Below are 24225 nucleotides of genomic sequence, written 5' to 3'. Positions count from 1 at the left end.
GGTTATAAGGGTCATTGTAAAACTTCATACACATAGAGCTGCCTATCGGATCCGTAATTAAAAGGCGAATTGGAATTCATGTATACCTTCATGAAGTCTGCTTCTTTCCTTCATTACCGCCTCACGACTTTATACTTTTCTTACTTTTAAGTGCGCCTCGGAGGTGTTTTTTTCCTTTATATTAAATCATTTTCCTTCAAATTTCCAGGTTCCGGTCCTTTTACTCTTCCTTTACAGTTACACATTTTTCTCGCCTTTTTCAAGATTCCTCACACCGAGTGTTTTTAAGGGGGTTGATTTTTTTGTTATATTGTAAGGTAAAAAACTGCAAATTCGGCATTCGTTTCAGACAATGTGTATTTATTTATTTATTTATTTATTGTCTTCGGGTAAACAATCAGAGTTAACGGCACTTTGTAAGAACAAAACAAAATTATGGCGCACGGCCCATCCGGCAAGTTCCCTAGCTGGAATGAAACCAACAAACCCAAATTAATTAGCTGTGTCTAAGGAAAAGGGAAGCGAAACAATATTCCCCTATAATTACTGAAACAGAAAATCGAAAAAGCTTACCCAGCAACTAAAGTGAGCAGTAGGGGTTACTTTGCGAGAAAAGAAAACTCTGTGAATACGTAAAAGCAAAAATTAAACGGTATGAATGCAGAATGAATTTACGGAAAGTATCCAATATTAATACGGTACTTACAAATGTAACTTAGCAAAATGAAAAAGGCAAAAAGATAGTACGTTTCGGTAAAAACACCAAAGGCAAAAACGTGTTACATTTTGGTTAACCCTCCGGCCCCGGTGTTTTGAAAAATCACGTACTCACCGGAGGGGGGCAACGGCGTTACCACAGCTCAAGTTTTTTCTGTTAACAACTGAACCGGCTTTATTTCTTCTTTGTTTACATTTTATTAACGAGAGACAAAGAGCGAATTCATGATTTTGGACTTTCTGTCCGGCCGTCCGTCCGTCTGTGTGCATGATAACTCTGCCCACTTGTGTACATGATAATTCGTGAACGGTTTCGAATTTTGCAGTTCTGTTTTCAATAGCAGGTGGACAACGGTCAAGGGACTAATTGGTTGCATTTTGGTCATATGGACTTTTTGTCCATCCGTCTGTCTACATGATAACTAGCGAATGGATTGAATTTTCCAATTCTATTTTCAGTATTAGGCGGACAATGGTCAAGGGACTAACTAATTAAATTTTGGTCATTTGGAATTTCTGTACGTCCGTCTGTGTGCATGATAACTCCGTCCGCTTTGTTCTGGGTAACCGATCAACCCCGACGGTTACAACCTTATTTAGTTAGGTAATTTAATGCCTTAAAATGACATATAATTCACGTAAAATTGCTCTTAAGGTCATGAAAGAAAAGTGTAAGCAAAATACGGAAATGTTAATAAAACACCAAAGGTAAAAAGATCTCTAAGCAACGGTTTTAAATGCACCATGACATGGAAGGAACGCCGGTTTTCCCGACCAACCCAGTGTATTCCGATAAGGATGTCCAAATATTTAAACTTCTTTAATTAATTTCTCGGCTTCTGGTCACCTTGTAAATCGGAGACATTCCAAAATCAAATTTCTAAATGCAAACTTCTCTTGCAACTTCTCAGGTCAGGAGAAAGGTTTCTAATCAAACTGATACCGTCGTAAACCTGCATGGTTTTTCCGCTTTAATTCTCATTTTAAATTAACATAAGAAAACAAATTCTAAAATATGAATTTGCCCTCGTCTTTTAAATGACAAGAACTTTCGGACGCAACAAAGGTAATTGAAATATCTTGACAGGAACGGTTGTAAACGGCGAATTAATTACTGCTTTTGTTTACGGTAACGCCCTAGTAAACGCCTTCTGAAACACAACTCTAAAAATAAAATCAATTACCTTACATCTTCAACTCCTAGAACCAACACAAATACTTTCGGCACGCCACTTTTCGTAACGAAGCGGCTCCAGATAGATACCGGGTGTTCAGGTACCGGGTGGTAATGAAGGACGGTATGTAAACTTCAAAGCGGAAAGTAGATGCTTCTTTACAGAAGGCCTACGATTTCACGAATCTTAAGCTAGAGGGCGACCCATAGGGTCCAATGTTGAACTGCGCAAAGGTTAGATTTGGACGACTTATAAAGGTAAATTGGATTGCTGTATTTGTACTTTGATACCGGTCGTGTCCTTCTAGAAATTTAGCGATTAGAATTTTGAAGATCCTTGAAAAACACGATCCGTTTACTCTGTGAAGGTGTGAAATTGTTGAAAGAATTTTTCCATTGCAATTAAGTAATATCTTGCATATGAACTCGGTTAGAAGAAAGTAAAAATGTTTCTTATTACATATTCTACCTAGTGTGTTCTCTCTTCATGTACCACTAATAGGAATCTCTTTATTAGACTATTCTAGTGACCTTTTTTAAGCCTCCCTTGTCTACCCGTAGCTTTCAGAATTCAGAAAGATGCTCTCCATAAATTAAGAATGTTTAGCGTTCAATTTTGCTTTTATGACAAGTGCCTTCATAATACATTTGCGTAGAACGCTTGTAAGAGGACCGAACTAATCATTGCTGATTTGACTTTCGGTTAGTTAGAAATTGAAATGCGCTACGAGCCGTATAATTGTAGTAATTCAAAGGCAGCCTTGACATTTACTAGTGTCAGAATTAACTTTGTGTATAATTTCGATATGCTAATCCAAATCCCCCCATATTTGTAACACTGTTATGTAACATCGATGAGCTTTACTCCAACACATACCTATTCATCAATAAGAAGGCTTATGCGGCTTAGCGGATTGGATGTTGTATTGTAATCCTTTTCAAACCAATTCGTTGTATATATTTTCGAGGGCGATTCTACTGACACTCCTGCAATGTTTGTACAAATTTGAGGAGTAAAAACGGGACGATTTAGGCCGCCTTTGTTCGGATGGACATTGAACTTAGTGGCGGCGAGTGATCTGTCATATTCACAAACAATCGACTAAGTGACGATGACCGATAAGGAAATGTAATCCCCAGGAGACATCAGAAACGAGGCTAAGTGCAATTGATTAGGTACTTGATTTGTCATAAAGAATCTCAGATTTTCGTATTTGGACGTAGTCCATTCCCAACGCGTTTAAAGATTCTCGTGAAAATAATCACGGAACTGTTGTAGCACCCCCCTCAATTGTTGGGAAATTGTTTAAAATTGACGACTCCGTGTATGCACCGTTCATGTTACAATTCTTGATCCCTCCAGGAATCGGTTCTTCACTTATTTAATTAGACTTTACTTCGTTCAAACGACGTAATAAAAATCTGTTATAGTCTTATAAAAACTAACTTGATTACGTCCAAAATTTACTATTAGCAAGAGTGACTGTATTACGCTAGAAATTCAAAAGCAAAAGACTCTTTTAACGTCCGTCTATTCTATTTAAAACAATTTTGTTTTTTTCCACCTCCACTTCCATAACAAATTAATGCGTCGTTTTTCAATAATATGCACCTGTGTAAACACGTGCCTATCTTGGAACTAGTTAGCCCACACGGCGATAACAAAACTTCTCATCTACCACCGGAGATAAACTTTTCGTGTGCGGACAATTTGCACTCGAAAAATTCGCTCCCGGATAATTCGCACCCGGACATTTCGCTCCCAGGATATTTAGCACCCTGGACATTTCGCTCTTGGATAATTCGCACCCGGACAATCCGCACTCGAAAAATTCTGTAAATCTTTGGTTTATTAAAATTAAATATTTTTAAGAGGCTACTAGACGATTGCCTTTACAGAATGTATGTAGTAGTGCACATCTTGGTAAACATCTACTTCATGGAAAAATGTTTCAAATAATAGTTATTTGGTCTTTCATTTTCAACACATCGCGATTCTTAAGTATTTCCATTTCTTAAATATAATCACGCTGGTTTTTTTTTAAGTTGTATGAAGAGTCTGATATAGTTAAATCCTGTAATTTAAGAACACATAATTTTTATCTACTGCGCTTTCGTTTTGAGAAAATAAGAATAGGTAACTGAAACGTCTTTTGTGGAGTAATTTTAAATACCAAATAGTTATACCTAGTTATAGTATATCTACAATATTATGTGTAATATTCGCTACTTTTGAGACGCTTTTAATATTAAAACAGAATCAACATTATAATACCGTACACAAACAAAGCGATAAGTCTAAAGTTAAAAATATTTACATTATAAGATCAAGTTGAAAATAGAAAAAGGAAGTAATTTTAACGCTCCCTTACATAAAGATTTCTTAATGAAGACACATAAAAAATTGTTCTTTATTTCTTTAGTTGAAAAGGGTGACAAAGGAAATGAATTAAATTTATTTTAGACAAAACGAGTATGTATAAATGACAATAGAACAATGCATTTCATAGATGACACTAAATTTGGATAGGTAATTAAGATAATATTATAATTAAAGGTAAATTTGAAAGGACCCCGATAACACAAATTGCACTTCATAAAGAAACAATAAGAGAAACATCGTAATGACATCCTTTCTATTATTTCTGGAAGACGAATAGGGTTTATTACAAGATAAAAGTAATTAGGTCCGAAAAATCAGGTTTAAGTACGTATGACCACAACTAATTAGAACTTTAACGCCTGTATAGTATCTTCATTCTTGAACGTTTGACAGAGTGGTATCTTAAAATTTATCTGAGCACGGGTTTTGATTTTGTGTATACTTATTTTTTAATTAAAAAAAAATTTATTTCTGGTGGTATTGCCTTGGTGGTGTTCAGAAAAGGTAAGTTTCCAGTTTTCTTAGAACCAGTTTTACGTTTCTTTGACCACATATGGCTAAATGTTGATTATTGGTGACTGAGTAAAATTACACTAACTGCTTATTTTTTTGCGTTATCTTTGCTACAACTATGGTAGTGAATGAACTTGAAAGTTTCTTTTTGATCTTCTTACTCTTATTTATTTTATAGTTTGAAGAGATACATGGAAAAATTCTAGCAATTTTTTAAGAGATTGTTAATAATCAAAACAGTAAAGCTTTTAAAATTCTTGAAACGTATAGGAACAGGCCGATATTGCTGATTTTTTCTTTTAAATGTTTGTAATTATTAAGTACCTATATACTTCCTTTTTAATTTTTGTATGGCATACCTAGTACTAAAGCAAAACCCTTAGCATTGGTAATTGCGCAACAAGGAAGATAAGGACATCATAGGAAAGGCTTTCCTTATCTGAATTTGGTGAGACTATAATTTTTTAGATTAGATATCTTCGAAATATTTTAAAAGTAAGTTGAGGGCGCGCTGTTGTTTATGTCATTGGAAGGATGTCGGGCCGATCACTATGTAATAGAAACTAATGCGATCGTGCGTCAAAATTATGCAGTTGCAAGATGGTATAAAAAAGAGAAAACTTGTATCTGCAACGTCGAATGCGCTGGAAATGATACAACTAAACCAAAAAAATTACATATCCGAATTCAGAGATGGGCGACCATACCAACGATGCATCATTTAACATTTTAAGGGTTGCACTGTCAGCGATGCGAGACAAAGACATTAGTGAGCAAGTTTTATTTTAGACACTGTTTCCTTCCATGATCAATTTGACGTACCAAAGTGTTTTTTTTAAATTATTTTAATTTACAGAAATAGCTATGTATCGTTTCTAATGCACCACCGTATATTATTTAGCTTCGGAGAAATAACACCAAAATCTGCCCATAAAAGTGGTTATAATAATAAATGGGTAGATTTTGGTGTTATTTCTCCGAAGCTTCTTAATTGAGAGTCATGGATCTTCACAATTTCAGTATATTATTTAAATAATAGCCATATAATAAATAAATAATTTTTTTCACGATATTTATCAACATTTTTTGCTTTTTTCGTTACTTTACAGTTCTTATCTCTTTAATTTTACGGAAACTCTCAAGAATCTATTTGTTTTACGTTCAAATATGATTATAATTTACTTGAGATTCTTTTAAGACAATACATACGTATTTCGTTATGTGTCCTTTAAATGGACTACATCGAAGGTTAGAGAACTTGCAGCTATTAACAAATAATAATTGTTAAAATTTTATTTAGATTTTTATATTCCTATTGCAATATTATTTGTACATGCTAAAAGGTTTCCAAATGAAAAAAACCTTGATTGTGAATTGGTACAATAAAACTGGTTAAATAGGTTTAAGAAATGTCAGGTGACAGTTTTGCTGATAGACCGATACCAGCGTTTAGCAACATCCGTCTACTTGTGAACATGAGTGCATGGACAATTGACATCACGGATAGTGTCTTTTTACCTTTTTTTTGTTTTTTTTTTAAATAAATTTTCATTCATGGTACCTTTAGCAAGTGTTCTCATGTTTAAAACGGAGATTAAAATAAAATAAGTACTAAATTCCAGATTTTGAGTGATATGGATGCTATTAAAGTGACCTAAAATCTCTACTGCTTTGATATGGTCCATTCCATTTAAAAAGGTACATAGGATTGTACGTATGAATTCTTGCCTCATAAATACTATTAAAAAAATTATTCCTCTACAAATTGTATGGCTATTGTTTAACCAACATAAATATTTAGGTGCCACATTAAAATCCCAAAATCAAGGAAAATATCATCAAAAATGGACTTGTCCCTGAAACTAAAAGTTGAAATTTGATTCAAATCAAATAAATACAATACATGGTCATTATTTAAACAGAATTAGCAACTAATAGTTCTGATACAAAATAAAATTGACGAATTCAACTAATATGCTCGAATCTTGTATCCAATCCAATCTCAAATTACAACCAACTTTTAACGTTAAAAATAATTGAAACGAACATATACAGGGTAGTCCATCGTTATTGCATGTGCTCAAACGGAAGTTTTACCACCAGGTGGAATTTAATATGTATGACTTATTCGCGTGTTAACTCCACCAAATAGATCATATCTATCAATTCAGCAGTAAAAAAACTGCCTGCATCATTACTTGTCATAAAACGTTGAATTAACAGGAAGCAGACCTGGATCAACATTGTGGTACAAAAACTGAATATCAGAAGTTGTTTTTGGTACAAAGTTTCATTTACGAAGGTAGCGCCCTTTTATAAGACTGGTAACGAAATCCGGTTGGAATGTGTTATACGTGTCTCACAAGATTTAGACAAATTGCTGCCTCAAATAAAGCAAATTGTTAGATAAATCTTTTACAAATCCTAATCACTCTTAAATAGAGCAACACAACACTCGCATGTGCTTCACAATACAGTCGAAAGTTTACCCTCAAATTAAATGGGCCAGGTTAATGGTAATGTAAATCTACACTAATTGCTATGATTTAAAAGATTACAGATCCAATTCATTGCGATTTAGGTCGTTTTTTGAAATTACCTTTTGAGCACGGAATTTTTTTAATTCCATGTAATTACGCCTTTTGTTCTGTTCCTCTCTCGCACTCTTGAATTTCTCCAACTTTAACAAAGAGGCAAAACGCGGCCAATAATTAAAATTGTCTATTTCGTCTAAGATAAATCAACCGTCGACGATTAAAAAAAACGTATGTGCAGAAAGGTTTGTTATTTATCCGGTATGCGATTGCGTTGATCGCAGTCAGAAGAGCGTATATAAACTCGTGCTTCTCCAACGAAAGAGAACAGTTTACAATTGCGCCATCCTACTCCCTTGATAACTCATTGATAGCATATAAACTACGCCAAGAAGCATTCGTAGACAAATTAGTCCGATTTTTAGTTTTCGTTGCTCGATTACAAGGAATGAGTTTTTGATTTTCTCTTGTAAAAGTAGAAGCTCCGTAGTAAATTCTCACAATGGAAAGCAAACAGGTTGCCGCCTGGTTCGGTGTGTGTTTAGTATGCATTTTGGTCGCGAAAGGAATCGATGCATTTGAAATTGTACGTAGAAGCGCCGCTCCTGAGAGGGATTCCGACGATTATCCCGACTACCAGTTGGGAGTTAGATACGACGAATATCCTGTAAGTTGCACGTTTAACAGTTTTCCCTTACGGATTTGTTGCGTCTAAGTAACCTAATTTTTTGTGTACTAACATCCACTTCATTTCTGTTTACTGGATTTCCCCCCACTGACGTTATGACGCATTTCTCGTACTTCTAGATTTAAAAAAACCCATTCGGAGAATGCGTCTTTTATTCATCCTTATTTCGGTACATACAAATATCGTGGGTACCTGTAACCGACGCTTGGGAAATTCTATGCTCAAATATTTGTCACTCGAAATTGGATTTACACCATGGCCGGAAATTGGTGGTAAACTTATTCAATTGAATTTTAGGTAACAATTGTACACCTAGTAAACCTTCCTCCTATATTTAGTATCAGTTAACACAGACTCCCGAGGGACAAGTAAATCTTTAAAGGCTAGCTTTGTTCGCCTTCTACATGTTTACTTATATTAACAATCTACTCAACTTCCTAATTTGACTAGAGATCAACTACCGCTAACATTGTAGCGTGTTCGAAATTGGTTATGCATTAGATTATACAAGACAATCTCCATAGATATTACAAACATTAAAGTCTTCGTATTCGTGCGAATGATAATAAAGAGCATTTCTTGTGTTAACTTTAAAGCAGAAAGAGCCCAATTGCTAACTAACTGAAGTTAACTACATTTTACTTCGATAACAAAATTTTTCCGACACTCGTCTATTATCTCGCCAACCTCTTCACAATTGCAACATAGTAAATGAGATTTTTTTAGATCACTAAATATCTAATATTAAAGTTGTTTCGGGATGTAATTGCCAATCTAGACTATTTTCAGCGTGTAAAAGGCGTTAAATCTATGCCGAAAGAAAAAGAACACAAGGTCTTTTCGACGGAATTGACATGGTTTGGAGCATAGAACAACGTTATTATTTTTACTTGTACAGTAGCTGTTTAAAAGCAGTTAATAATGGGTAACTAGTAGTTTATAATGAAATCTGTCACTTTCAGAGTAGTTGACATCTCATAAGGTCGCTTAATGTACTTTTGTTTATGTTGCACAAAAACTTTAATTAGTCAGGGAGTAGTTTTCCACGTATATTTTTTACTTGGTCTCGTAATTTTGGAGGTACCTTTTAATTTATTTATTGTCTGTTTTTCAAACCGAAACTTGATTGTTTGTTATACTTTTCTTATATATTTTTCAAAATAATAACATACGTACTTTTTTAACTCAATCAATAATACACCCATTTGTCTTAGTTCTTTACAACATACGTCTAATAGTACTTTCACTGTTGTATTAACTTTCAACAACTCTTTCAAGCTAGAAGAGATTTTTTATTTACTCTGAAGATTGTTAGTGTTGAAATTATTTGTGAAATGTGTTTTAAATTAAAATAAAAAAATTAATCTTTAATTTATACGTTCCATTTGTTTTATTAATTCTAAGAAACGCCGTTTTTGAGTAACAAATTGTTTAAACAATGTATAAATCGTTTAAACAATGAAAATCTAACTTGGGTACAAATTAGTCTTTAATTTATACGTTCCATTTGTTTTTATTAATTCTGAGAAATGCCGTTTTTTAGTAATAAATTGTTTAAACAATGAAACCCTAACTTGGGTACAAATTAGTCTTTAATTTATACGTTCCATTTGTTTTTATTAATTCTGAGAAATGCCGTTTTTTAGTAATAAATTGTTTAAACAATGAAACTCTAACTTGGGTACAAATTAGTCTTTAATTTATACGTTCCATTTGATTTTATTAATTCTGAGAAATGCCGTTCTTCAGTAACAAATTGTTTAAACAATGTATAAATTGTTTAAACAATGAAAATCGAACTTTGGTACAAAGTTTTTGATGTAACTAATAAAATTTCAATCGGGAAAGGTGGGGGTGCTAGCTTGATTTCAAGTTAGCACCTCCACTCTAAAAATTGGTTTTCCAGCGGAACTAAGCGAGTACAAATTCTAATTTTGTGGGTACAAATTAGTCTTTAATTAGTCCTAAATTATAGGCATATTTTTAGTTCATTTAGGCAAAGTGGGGGTGCTAACTTTATCGACCTCCCCATACTGTATATTTCCCATCGAGTTTCTAAAGATTCCGAATGCCATTGTTCTCCTTGTAGAAGTTTCTTTCGGCACGATGCTTCTGATGTCGAACCGATTCCTTCACAAAATTTGCGCCGAATTCTTTTTTGGGATCCTCTCATGACAGAATTGTACTCGGCTTGGGTCCTTCTATATTTTTCCCACGTTTCTTCGCGCCTCTTTCGTTCAGCTTCGTTGAATATCCTTCTGACTTTAACCCGATGTTTTACTAGATCCTCATTCCACCAGGGAACGTTCCTCGTTAACCCTTTAGTTTATGTGGGGGAGCACTTCTCATACGCATTAAGTAGGATCATTTAAGGCTACCTATTGTCTGAACTTCAAACTTCTCATAGGCGTGCCAGTCTGTCAGTTGTGGAACCTTGATTGTAATAGACTGTATGCGTGGTCCCTTTATCTCGCCTCACGTTCTGCTGGATTTTGGTCATAGCCTCACCAAGCCTACTTGCAGCCTCACCTGAACTTTTTGACTCCGCAACTGGTGCCTCTGACTGAGTCAGAGCACTTAGTGGGCCCTTTTAATATAATAGGAGTCATAGCTTCGGCTTCGGCGGCTGCGCCGCCTCGCCTCGCCCTGTTACTACGACAAGGTTGTCGACTAAAACACCATTTCCGATTGGTAGTTACAGAGCGAGCCGATTTTGTTAATAAAATGGCTTGCAATCTTTTTTGGCTTGAGAGATTCAATTTTTGTTTCAAAGCTTTAACTACTGAATTGTTTCCCATACCCGCGGGTTATCTTTCAAAATGGCGCCGCCTAATTTTTTAATGACCAGTCTCTTTCTTCCCATCAATCCTAGATGATTTTAATGGTATCCCATCTCTTTCCCAAAACAAGCTTACTCAAAAACTTCCACGTTAACTTTATCTCATGATGAGTTCACTAATGTAATACAGTATCTCCAATCAAGAAGGATAAATTTGCAACCGATTACCGCTACTTTGTAATTAAAGAACAAAGGTCCAAGGGAAATGACTAGTAAGAAACCACGCATATTTCGTTGACCTCAATCAATCAGTTAAATTCAATCTGCTTGGGAAGACACTTTAAAACCTTGATATTTTCAAAGTTTGAAAATAAAGATTCTAATTTACGTATTTATGCGAGAAATTTGACAATAAATCTAAGCCACAATGCTCTCGTTGCAATCTATAACAAATATAGAGTTAATTTCCAAGAAATTAAAAACAAAGATATATAAAAAGACCACAAATGATTAGTGTAAGAAATCCTGAAGATGACATGGAGGTTTGTGGTTTGAAAATGACAAGAGAAATATTTTTTTATCAAAATGAGTTACTTGAACCTCAGCAAGGACACCCTTTCTTTACTCACTTTACTTTGTTTCAATATTATCATATTATCTTTGCTTTTCAAATGAAAAAAAAAACTGGTAATATGGCCATTTTTCCCTTTTTTTAATTTAAAATCTTACTTCTTTCTATTAACCTGCTTCAAATGTTTTTTCCGGAAACTTTTCCGAATTTTCTCCCCATATGCATCTTCAGTTCTTCCTATGATTGCACTTGATCAATCTACCTTGCTAACTTCACTTTGGTAAAATAGTTATGTAGTAATGATTTCCTAGTTATCTAATTTTCTGACTAACTTCTTCATATCCACAACGCAATTCTTTTTTTCTTTAATTTCTTTAAATCCTTTATTACACATTTATGTCTTGGCTGCGCAAACCTTGGTTTTGTCTTGAAACTTCACATATTTATTTCCAACGTCAATCTTCACTTTCCTCTCAGCCATACAATCCATCCTTAAAATACTGATCAATTCCAATATGGTAACAGAGATATACTGGCGCGCTGAATTAATTCGCCCTTGATCGGCTCTCCTTTATGGCGATGACATAACGACCACGTTTATTCTTCCTTGTAACTGCACAATAATCCTCATTTTTATGGTGTAAGTTCCGAAACAAGTACGTTTAAATAATCCACCTAGAGATGGTGGGCGTTCTTTAACGATAAAGCTCGTATTTTTTAATTTTCGTTGACCGAAAAAATAGCTAGCAAATAGTTCTTTCCCATATGACCTCTACTACTTAAGTTAACCATTTCTCTTAAGGACAAATCGTATTGAAGGTACCTTCCGAGTGCTAGAAAAACTAGGATGTCCTTAAAAAACGCAAACATGGGAATGTGCTCAATTTGTAATGTTTACAATGTGGACGTTCATTTCATGGCTGCCTAATCTTTGTCAGCATCTTTTGTGACAGGAGCCCCAATAGCACTTACTCTGTTACTTTCAACTTAATTTTGCCCCGATTTCCGGATCCCAAAAGATACGATGCCCCATAGAATTCAAATGACGCAGACAGCCTAGCAACTGTTTACAGATTTATTCTTGCAAGTGCACCAATCGTGCTATCAACTGTAAGGTTCGGTCCTCTAAATTTTTACATCCGGTATACCTTCTACGATATGTAATGCCTAAACTCTTTTGACCCTTAGAATCTCAAACAAAAATTGAACTCAAGTAAATTCCAAAATTAAATAGAACCAAATTTTGAGCTACTGTTACAGAGCCTATTAAATATGAAGATCTGGATTATACAAAATAATCCGTAAATATTGCTATCCAATGTATATTGTGTAAAAAATTACTTACCACTCATTTTAAAATTTAAAAGAGGGAGGGCTTGCACTTATAATTGTGTAGAGTAAGATTTTGTGCTCTACATCCTCGTCTAGAACCCTAGAACGGTTTCTTCACTTCGTCATCTAGCAAAAAAAAAGACTTAGCACCCTCTCGTTATTTTCATTCAAGTTAAACTTGTATTTCCGGTCTAGTAATTTAATTTTAGGGTAATTTAAACCAGGAACATTTCTATCAACTATTCAGGTCCTCTTTCTACACTTCCTTTTCCACCAAAACCAAGAATCACGAAAATCTTCTAGCTATTTTCAGCTAAAAAATTTCTTTTTCACCTTTTGAAGCACTCCCTCCCACTTCTCTGGAAACTGAAGGGATTTGGGTACACAACTTTCAACACATTTTGTCTACAATTTCTTGGAAAGGCTTTTGCCTGGGCTTTTGTAACCATTCTCCAAACCAAATTTTTTAGGAACCGTAGAAGTCAAGTAAATCTTCAAAAGACATTTTTCATTAGAAACCTTCCAATTGGGATTTAATTACACAACTTTCAGTGCAGAACCGCCGAAATAATGACAAAAAAGGAAAAACTGAAACAAAAACACCAAGGAACCACCACAAATATTTAAATTTATTTAAATCAAAGCTGGCATCATCCACCAGCAATAAATTAAACGAGAGATCTGATGACAGCTTTTCTTGAACGTATATAGAATTTTCTGTACACGTTAGTGGAGTAACGGGTGGCCGTATTACAGTTTTTTCGAATTGGTATTTCGTAGAAAAATTTACATATATACCGCTTCATAGAAAACATTAACGAAAGTATGTCGAGAGATAATAGCGATAACGGGCACGCATTTCGAGAAAATTCAGGCTGTTCTTAGTGAATAAGCGCTAACTCGACCGTGTTGCCAGTTTTAAGAACCGTCGCGACGGTGAGGTAGGGGGGCTTTTACGCATATGAATAGAAAAACAAACTCGCGACTATTTCCCTAAGTTCCGTGTTCGGTTTTTCCAGTAGGTGAATTGCAAATATTGGTTCCATTAACCCAATACCAAACCTGGTGGCTGAATATTATCATTTATCCTTTAATTCTCCGATGTCGGTTTCATGCTTGTCACTTCTCTCTTCATTTTTCTTAACACCATCCTTGATTTCGACTACTTTCATTTCTTGTTGTACTCCTTTAATCGTTTCTTTGGTATGTTGTCTTCGGCTTCTACTACTTGAAAAATTGTTGCTTGCTCTCCTTTGCTGTTTTGAATCTCCTAAAATAACTCGACTTTGTTGCAAAATGCAAAGGGCTTCGTCATTATCGGGGTGTTCTTGTATTGATTTGCTCCTTTCCTTTGCTAATTTACCCGTTAGTTTCTTGAATCCTGACCCTAACTTCATATAATAATAAAAACTTGCCTTTGTTTCCTCCTAAAATCCTTCTAGAAGTTATAAACATCAACCATCGCTTCCAAGAAAAATCAAAACCTTCGACAGCCCTTAATAAAAAATTGTCCACTTCGCCACTTAATTCAAATGGGGCAAAGCCAACGGTTAAACAGAATACGAAACAAGTGACTTCGCCAATGTATTAATCGGCACATAAAATATCAGAGTGCGACATCTACGGAAAAAAATTAAAAAATCCTACAATCCGATCAGGCCCATTTGCGAATCCAGCCATCTGTAAAAACATTTTCTGTCAAGATCCGTCCATCTGTTTAGTCACAAACCCACGCACAGAAGATTTTTATATATAAGGATAAGGGTAAGTAATAGGCTCGGTAATAGGAAACGTGCAATAGATTTGTATTGGTGTACAGTTAAAAATGATTAATGAACTTGATGACATTTGATAGGGATGCAAGAAATTAGCACTTACATTAGTACAAAATTAGCGTTGTCCATTTAGGAATACTACAAGGGTTATTTTTGCAATCGCTAGGCCGTTTCTGTAACACGTTGATATAACTTCTACTGTGTGTTGCCTGAAGTGTTTCAATTTCAGAGCACAGAAGGTCTACAATTAGGGAATGCAATCCCGCAGCAAAATCTCAATCCCGGTATTTGCGGGATTGTTAGATGTTAATCCTGCGGAATCCCGGTATTTGCGGGATCCCGCAAAACTTTAAATATATCGGCAAATAAGCAATTCTGTGCGGTTAACTTCTGTATTAAAATAAATCGCTAATTATCACAATATTTAACAAAAAAGTACCTTCGGCCTAACTTAGAACTCAAAAAAACCTCACCTGTAAAGCACAAAAACTTGAACTTCTAAAGTGCCTCAAAAATCATAGTATATTTTTAACAAAAAAAGTTTAACAATTATTTAAAAAATAACTTCTCCGTTATGCGTTTCATTAACAAAGTAAACAGAATCGTTCCCTTGGTCGACAAGTTCCTCAGTCCCGCAAATCCCGCGGGATCCCGCTCCATTGATGTGCGGGATTAATCCCGCAAAAATGCTGCGGGATCCCAGTATTTCGGGATCCCGCGATTCCGGTATTGCATTCCCTACCTACAATGAACACCCGCCAATTTATTTTGTTATATATTTCCGTATTCGTTTCAGAAATGTTACACCTGCCGCTTGCAACTGACGATCAATGATACCCTAGACTCTTGATAATACTTCCTGTGGATACTTTTATTCAAACCCTTTATTGGTGACACCCATTTCCGAATTCCCAATTCATTTATGCCGGTCATAAAAACTGTAGATATCAAACGTTTAAGTTTTATTGCTATTGGAGCCACAAGTCCTAATGGACCGAATTAACGTGAAACTGCTGAAAAAAACATATCGTTTGGTGACACCTACACCCTCTGATGTTAATTTAAGTTTATATATTCGGTTATTAAACAATCCTGTTTATTCAATAGCAATAAAGCTAATAAAGTCCTATTTTATAACAGATTCGAGTGTTTGCAAAACCATTACATACATTCGTGTCAGGTGTGGAGTTTAATAAACAGGAATAATGTTTACAAAATTAATGGAATTGAAGGCTGCCCAACTTTAATTTGACTTGAATTTCTGAACTTCAAGAAAAACCCCTTGATACGACAGGGTAGGTACTCCAGAAGCGGCTTGAAGCTGGGCTGATTGAGGAATGTACCAACCCCTCGCAGTATTCCTTTCAATTGGAAAATCTCGAAAAAGTTTCTAGAAAAATGGAATTTTAGAAGGATGGAACAAGAACTAGAGAAATAGAAGACAGTCCTAGAAGTTCAAGAGGTGAATGGTGGATTAAATGAGGCATTCATTTTGGATACCGGTCCAGCAGTTGAAGGTGTTTTGTCCCCAAAAACAAGATTTAGAGGAGAAAGTTGTTGGATACTTCAGTTAGGTGGTTCCTAAGCCGGAACGGAATCATTGTGTTACCGTTACCGGTCGCTGTAAAATCCATCGAGCACTTCTACAGATAGCTGTACGTAAGAAACTGTCCTGGTGTTCAACTATAATCCAAGGGGTTCCACTTCTCCAACATCAGTGCATTGTTTCTTCCCAAAAAATGGACATTGTTGTAAAGCTGCGACGTGTCGTTTCCTTCATTATCTTCGGTCAGATATGTCTTTGTTTCGAGACGAAAAGAGTTCTAAGGAGGGGGTAATGTAACGGTCAAGTGATTTAACGGTGTGGACAAGCGGTGACAGGAGAATTTTTAATTTGCTCGTTTTCTAAGAAAGTCTTGTTTTAGAATGATTCAAGTGTTTGCAAAATCATTACAAATTTTTGTTAAATATTCATTATTTGTACTATTTTCTTTTGCATTGGAACCAAAGTTGCTGAGTTCTCATGAAAAAAGAAGATTATTAACTTTGTCAGTACCCTAGACAAATTATAACTCGTACAGTTCTAAGAATCCTATTGGCGTAAAATAGCTGTCACTCTTAACTTTAGTTTATGTAATTATTGTGGTTCATCAGAAATATTGATGGATGGCTCATGAGTTAGGCCACTAGTAGATAAACATGTGAAATTATTGCTTTTATTTATATTGATAAGACATTGTGAAATGATAAAAGTGTTTTTGTTTGTATACAACTTTCTCTAGGAATTATGTTAGGTTTTCTGTGTTTAAAAAAATGGCATCTGGTTAAGCCAATAGTGATAACATTTTGTTGACGCGATAATACAAGCGCTTTAAAAAAATCTATTTCTGGAAGTGTTGCTAGATTTCTACATTTGATTGAGATTTAAATTTTCAAGTTACAATTTGTGAAATGTGATTCCATACGAAATAAGTTTAAATTATCAACAATTACAACTTATTTAATTTAGCTACCGTGTACGTGAAGTTCATTACATTGGAGATATTGTTTTTGCTGTAATTAAATGTGGAGTTACGAGATGTAGATCGGACAAAAAGCAATTATAGACTAGGAAATAGAACGTAACGCGTGGTAGAAAGGTCCATTTGGATTCCACACGCGAAGGGTTTTGCTATTAAACGTTTTGCTACAAGGATCATCCTTGTACCTTGCTTTAATTGTAAAATACGCACCCAGCAAAATATCGTATATTCGTTAGCATGGCAGTTCGGCATAAATTAATTTTAGTATTTCGAGGGCAAGAAGCGGCATAACAGTGGTTTTTAGTTTAATTGCATTTAAGTGCTTTTGCGCCCACATCGTTTGCTAACTTACCCAAATCTTGATAAAGTCCCGCGTGGATTTTCTCTTACACCTTTTAAGGGATCATACCTGCTTTAAAAGTACTTAACACCCTTTTAGTGCCCCATTTCTTTTAAAAGAAGCGACGTAATCAGCATCAACAGTCGGCATTATAGGGCAATTTGCACGTGCAATCTTCGTTTTACTCAAATAATATTAACCTGCACGTTTAAAATATTTTTTCCTCACCATTGCGAGAAAAATTGAGATTCTAGTAAGTGATAACGGTTATTATATTTGCAGATCAAAAACGTTCTCGTTTACGTGTTGTCGTGTTGTTAGGGGCTCACTTCCAAAATAGTCCTTGTGCCTATCCCTACTAATCTCCCCCTTTTCAGTATAACACGTAATGAAAATTCTTAAGGTGTGCTTGTATGGGTAACCACTTGTGACAAAACCCCTGTCTTCTCAGTATGTATAACAACTCCAGGCGCAAAACCGTATTTGGCGAAACTGTTGTTGGTACGCGAGACATAATCCGGAAGGGAATTGAATAAAATGCAGAATTTTTGTGCATAAGAAACAAGAACAAGTAAAATATATTATACACACAAGGTGATATCCGGAAACCTTTTAATGGACAAAAACCTGGCATATCCCACACAAAATACACGAATTAAATCATTTACGACAACAAAATCCAAAAGATTAAAGACCTCAAATTGTATAATAAAAATCAGGTATCGAGTGAAATGAGGTTAGGTAAATCAACAAGAATGAGACTCAAAAGACATTACAAGTGGAAAAAACTATAAATCTAAGATTTCATGGTTGTTTCGTGTATTTTTCCCACACTGCCATTCAGTTGTGAGATCTGTTGCCTAACCATAGAGGTAGGTTACCACAAGGTATTTCCACTTTTAGTAGAGGCTTTATTTGACGAATTGATAAATAAAACTTAATCAAATTTTTTTACATTTTATGTGCGTGAAAAGTGAAAGATTTAAGCTGTGAATATCTCCTTTGATGTTTTTATTTATCCTCCCTGAGACGCAGGCAGGTTAGTGTAAGTAAATTAAATAAAGTCAGAATTCTGTAACTATCAGTTTAATTTAAAGACGCCAATAGTCTAATTTCCAATGTTTCAACTCCCATTGTTACTTCAGAGGTTTTAAAAATTAATTTCTAGTTTAGCACTAAAAAATGTCGTAAATGGATTCGGTTACTTCGGTTTTTTAAGAGAATTTATTAACATGTTCAGTCCAGACGTCTTTGTTTCGTATTGAAATTCATGTTTGGTGATTGCTTGAAGAAATAAGTATTTGCTGTTTTTTTAACGATTTGAGCTTTACTTTGAAAAATGTTTACTGACATATTCCGAATACAATGTTTCTTGATGCCTTTTCATTGTATTCGTTTTTTCTGTTATCAGCAACCAATATCTTCAAACACTGAAATAAAAAGGAGCAAGTAAAAAAGAGTAGAAAGGTTATTTTGGACTAGAAATCTGACAGTCGTTGAAAAGTTTCACTGAACTTTGGTAAATGTAGTTTTTTTAATCGCTAATTTATCGCAAGCATTTCATATTACAATTCACATGTAAAATTACATGTAATTTATGTCACTTATAACAGCTGTTCAGTAATTTTCGAGTGTTCGTATTTGATTGCCACTTAATCTACACGTGTCGTCCTTTAAATCGCGCCAATAGAACTGGTACATACATTCTGAATATTTGTGAGGATAATTCAGGTGCGACGAACTTTTCCGAGAAGTCCGCGCAAATCGGTGGCTTTAAATTAAACGGTGTGATTAATTAAATCCATAAAATAAAATTTAATTGATTACCAAGAAAAATATATATCCAAAACACAAACGGAAGCTGAAGGAACGGGACTCGGGCGCCACCAGGGAAATGTGGCCTTGCCCCTAGACAAAAATTCGGAACGGTTGCCACAGATAACACGTCAGAGATCTTGCGGCCAGCTATGGTCGTCAACGCAACACGGCCACGGCAACAGCGGAAACGGAAGCGCACATTAATGAACGGTATCTACCGGAAAACAAACTGCAGGCAAGCAGAACACAACTTCCCTTATAATTGCCATATTGGCCAGCATATTCGGTTGTTTACGTCCAAACATTAAAACTTCTTTATGTAATAGTGCCACCTGCGGATTTTTTCATCCGGACCGAATCCGTATCCAGGTACGGAATTTTTGCGGGTCGGTCCGGGCCGATTCCGTCCGGACAAATGTGTTTCAAGCTTTAGCCTTTAGTACATTTCAAAGGAGAAGAGAGAATACTTACAGAAAGGGGGAACAAGGCACACTTTGTTCTGGTCTTCATAAGCTAATGTAATTGACAGGGTAGAACATAAATAATAATTGTGATCACAATCGAGGGAAATTTAGTAAATGATCTCAAATTATTTTTTAATAATAATAATAATAATAATAATAATATTTTATTGTGCTCATGTGATGCTTCACTTACACTTGTCATACACTGAATAGATAATACAAATAAAAAATACAAAATATACAAACAGAAAAATATCACAGATTTCTTTTACAATAAATAAGATAATTTTCGAAATAATAAAAAGCGTTCATGACTAGCAGGTTTTTTACAAAATGGTAGTTGTTGTATGTTTGATGGCAAACAGTTGAATAAGAAATTCGATTGGTACTGGACACCATCTTGGGATTTGCATAATCTGTAAAATTCATTTCGAATACTTGTTTTATTTCGGGTGTCATGTGCATGTATTTCACATTGACGTAAATTTTTTGAAATGTTACGTTTTGCATAGCAAACAGCCTCGAGAATATAGATGCTTGGAAAAGTTAGAATTTTAAGATTTACAAACTCCTTTTGGCAGTCCTCTCTATAACCTATTCTGCCTATTACAAATAGGAAATTGTAATATCTAGATCTAAAATGTTAACTCAATATTTAGCAAAAAGAAGGCAATCAACTCGTAGTTGGAAAAACAATGTCAAAAAAAGTTTCCACAGAACACAACGGAGCATTATTATTAAACAAAGGTAGTAATTACAATTCGATTGTATCGAAAATCAGTATATAATCAAACGTTATATCAAAGAGTCGTCGAAAAAATATTCCCTTTCAACTCTGGTCGTAACGGCCTCTTGAGCTCAGAAGGATGCTGTTCAGCCTTATTTGTAGCAGATAAAACAAACAAATTTCAAATTGTTAAGGAAAAGAACGTAACAACCTGAACTTTAATTAAGTAAGTTCCCTAAATTTCCCCCCCCCCCCCAGGGGTTGCATTTATGCATTTATTTCCAGCATGTTGATTTCTGAAGGGCCAATAAAGCGCTAACTGCTCTAAATTTACCAAGATGGCTGTAATAAACCCTTGGAAACTCTTTTCACCATTGTGTCATAAATATTCTTATAAATTAGAAACTTAACATTGCGTAGTTTACGCATGCGATTTTAAAATATGCGATATGTTTGTTTTTACTAGAAGCATCTGTGGTTAAAATTTCCAAAAAAATTACTCCATCAGAAAGTTGACAGTCCGCAGTTTGCGCATGAGCAAATTAATCGTCACGATTTTCCTTAGCCTAGGTGCCAGAGCTAATATAGGCTATCAAATGCAACTCAATAATCTTGAAAACTGCAGAAGTAGTTAAAGCCTAGAACGGACAGAGAAAGTGGTTATAATAGCGCTTTCTAACATGAATTGGAAAATAACTGCTTAAATTATTTCAATTCACCAAGCCAATGGTGCTTCCATACAGTTTGGAAAATCGAATCCCCTGCTCCTACCTTTTTTCTTAGCGTGGGCCTCCCAAGCGCTGAGGCGAAAAGTGCAATAATTTTTGTTTAATTGTAATGTTCAGAGCAACCGTGAACAATAATAAATTTAGTTACGGCCTTTAATTAAAGATTTCGTCCATTAGGAAGCATATTAAATTAGCAATAAACTTTACACCCTCCATACGTTACTGGCAAATTAAGCGCCACTTACATCCAGTCTACTCTTTGTGACTATTGCATTAGAGTCAATTAAAGTAGGTAGGCATTAATTACCAACACGTTTTCAATCGTAAAGGGAGAGTAATTAAAACGTGTGGAACGAAAGCCGATTCCTTGTTAAGGAACGTTAAATGTGACAAAAGCCAAAACTTTGATTTTGTGCTGCTTTTAACTGACAAATAACGATATCGTTAGGGTTACTGTGGAAATAGAAACAGAAATAAGATCTATAGGTTGAAAAACACTGCATACAAAGAGTTAAAATTTAGGGGTATGTTACTGCACGAAAATTTAGGTTGGCAAGAACTTAATTTTTTTGCAGTTGCAATCTTGCCCTTGTACAGAATTAACCTATGCGAGATATTATTATTACTTAATTGCAGCCACTGTCTCTGTGCGTATGTCCGTCTGTCCGCCCGAGGCCTTTTTGAATTAGGTAACCTACAGTTTTGACCCCTGAGACTATGGAATGGTAACTTTTATCTTTTATCTTTTTAAAATTTGAACCACAGATGGTTCTAGTAAAAGCGAACATATCGCATATTGTAAAAATCTGATGTACCTACGCATGCGCAAATTACGCAATGCTAACTTCCGTATTTATGAAGACATTTCTTTGAAATTTTAACCATAAATGCTTCTAGTAAAGAAAAACATAGATACAAATTTTGTCGAAATCACAATTTTTTTCGCACCCCACAGCCCCTTTCATTTCTCAAGACCTCAGGAATTATTCTCCGGAATTCAGCGATAATTCTTTGTCGTAGTTCGACAAATCTTCGTTGGAAGACCTTGTATGCTAAGAGGTAGGCTATTCCAAATTACCTCTGCGTAAAAAAAACAGTTTGTATCAGCATCAAAGGCGACTAATTATATTATACAATCCCATTCGAGTTACGAGCGCTACAGTTTGAAAAACAAAGACTTCTGACAAAATGAAAATTGCGCTGCGAGGAAAATTCAGTGTCACACACTGCCCGCGCAAGTAATTTCTCACAATGCCGTCTGTTGATTTGTTTGTAGCAGGGACAAACAACTGTGATTACAAGCAGGTACGAAATAAAGCACGTAAATAATTGTACGAGACGTGAGTAATTTAACTTTGAAGAAAACTTGAAACGATTGCTGTTGAATAGACCAACAATTTTTGTAATCAGTCTCGTCTGTCCATTTTTTGCGTTGCCTTCGAAAGGTAGACTTCCAAGATTGTCCAATTATTTTAATAGACATCGAACTTTTTATGCGATCAACCAAAATTAAACATGAATTTGAATATGGATAGAGCAAGACATTATTTAAGAGAACTATAGTACGAACGTCACAATATGCAAGTTGTCTCTTTAAATTATATGCTAATTTTGTTCTATTTTTGCTCTGTTATTACCTAAACGTGTTAGATAGAATGGAACTGTTCACCTGTATTCGTATTCTCGATATCGACAACTTCTGTCCCAATGTTGTGTGTTTTTGTGCTATTTTGACTTGCAAATTTGGCGATTTTTTGGTTCAAATTTTTAGCAATTATATAGTATTCCATAGCACAGTTTCCTACCTTAATCTTCGTGTACCCTTTTCCCCCGCCATATAAATTTTCTTTTACCAAAGTTTCGTATTATCAACAGAGATCTCCAATAAAAATTACGGATGGAGGAACAGGTGGAGATATTATGTTCTACAACTCCCATCTCTGTACAAAGATTTTCCTAGCCAATATTGACGCCACCATCAATAAGATCTTGCCGAAAGCTACCACGTTCACTTTGTCGGTACCATTTTCTCACTTACCGTGCACTTGCAATTCGCGTTTGAAGTTTTGACTCCACCATCAGTAAAATCCTTTGGGGGTTACCATATTCCCTTTGTCGACACCCACTTCTGATCACCCGCAACAATTCGGATTTGAAGTTTCGACTCCACCATCAGTAAGATCTCGTCGGGGGTTACCACATTCCCTTTGTCGATACACAGTTCCGACGTCCCGTTCATTCGTAATTCACATTTTGGTAGATTTCGCTAAAATCCCGGCATAAAATCGTATTCAACTTTTGGGTACTTCACATAGCTCGACCTTCTATTAGTGACACGAGAAAGAGAGACCGCGATTCGCGCTGTAAGAAACTTTTGGGCGCCCAAAGTCGACTACCCCTCGAAGCGCGCCGCGCAAAAGGTGGTTTATTTCGCCCCTAGGAAAAAAAAACAAAATTCCGCCACGCAGGAGTTGTGCGCGTTGACAAGATCTTCCCGACGACACCAATTTGAAAACAATCGGAGAAAAACTGTAGAAGAAGATAGATAAAAACTGAAAAATCTCCAGGTTAGTATAATACGCTCGGGGATGACGTCCAGATGTCGTCGTCTCCAAATCTTGTAGCCCCATCCCTAACGTTCTTAATTACACAGCCCCGATAGTTACATGTACACTCCTTGTCTTTTTACAAGCATTTTTCTACGGGCGCGCATTTACTGCCATCCAGCCAGCCAGCCAGCCAGCCAAAGTGAGATTAAAAGCTACTTTTTACAAAAAAAAATTTTTGCAAAAATGCGCTAAAAATGGGAACATTTGAAGCTGAACTGTGTAATTCATTGAATTCTTTTTGTGGTATTTAGTTGTATGATAAATTTAAAACGGGTAGCTTATAGAACATTTAATGGAAATTTTTCCGTGTGCTTAACGTTTTATCCGGCTAGGTGTTGATAAAAAATTGTTATCCAACAAAAATTAATTGGTTTTTCGACGAAAAATGTCACGTGCGAGATAAGCGATGCAGGTGTTTTATCAGTTCTGGCGGCGTAGATAGAATTTCGAGCGTCGTCGGGAGTAACGCTGTTGATTTTATTAGAGTAGGATATTGCTTAAATAGGAAGAATGAAGAGTAAATGAAACTGTCTCGGGTTATTTTTCGAGCA

The 24225-nt window shown here is 35.4% G+C and overlaps 1 protein-coding gene across 1 annotated transcript in view; it reads left to right on the top strand.

Annotated features, from left to right (window-relative positions):
* Positions 1-7662: 7662 nt before the first annotated feature.
* LOC116179229 overlaps positions 7663-24225 on the top strand; it is a 60173-nt gene continuing 43610 nt past the window's right edge. Inside the window, exon 1 of the mRNA XM_031498961.1 lies at positions 7663-7988. Coding sequence (XP_031354821.1) covers positions 7824-7988 — 165 coding nt within the window. The 5' untranslated portion in view covers positions 7663-7823. The remainder of the gene's footprint in view (positions 7989-24225) is intronic.

The sequence above is a fragment of the Photinus pyralis genome, unplaced genomic scaffold, assembly GCF_008802855.1.
Source record: "Photinus pyralis isolate 1611_PpyrPB1 unplaced genomic scaffold, Ppyr1.3 Ppyr1.4_LG8, whole genome shotgun sequence".
Taxonomy (NCBI): Eukaryota; Metazoa; Arthropoda; class Insecta; order Coleoptera; family Lampyridae; genus Photinus; species Photinus pyralis.
Note: the sequence above shows the minus strand (reverse complement) of the source record. Positions and strands in the feature narration are given on the sequence as shown.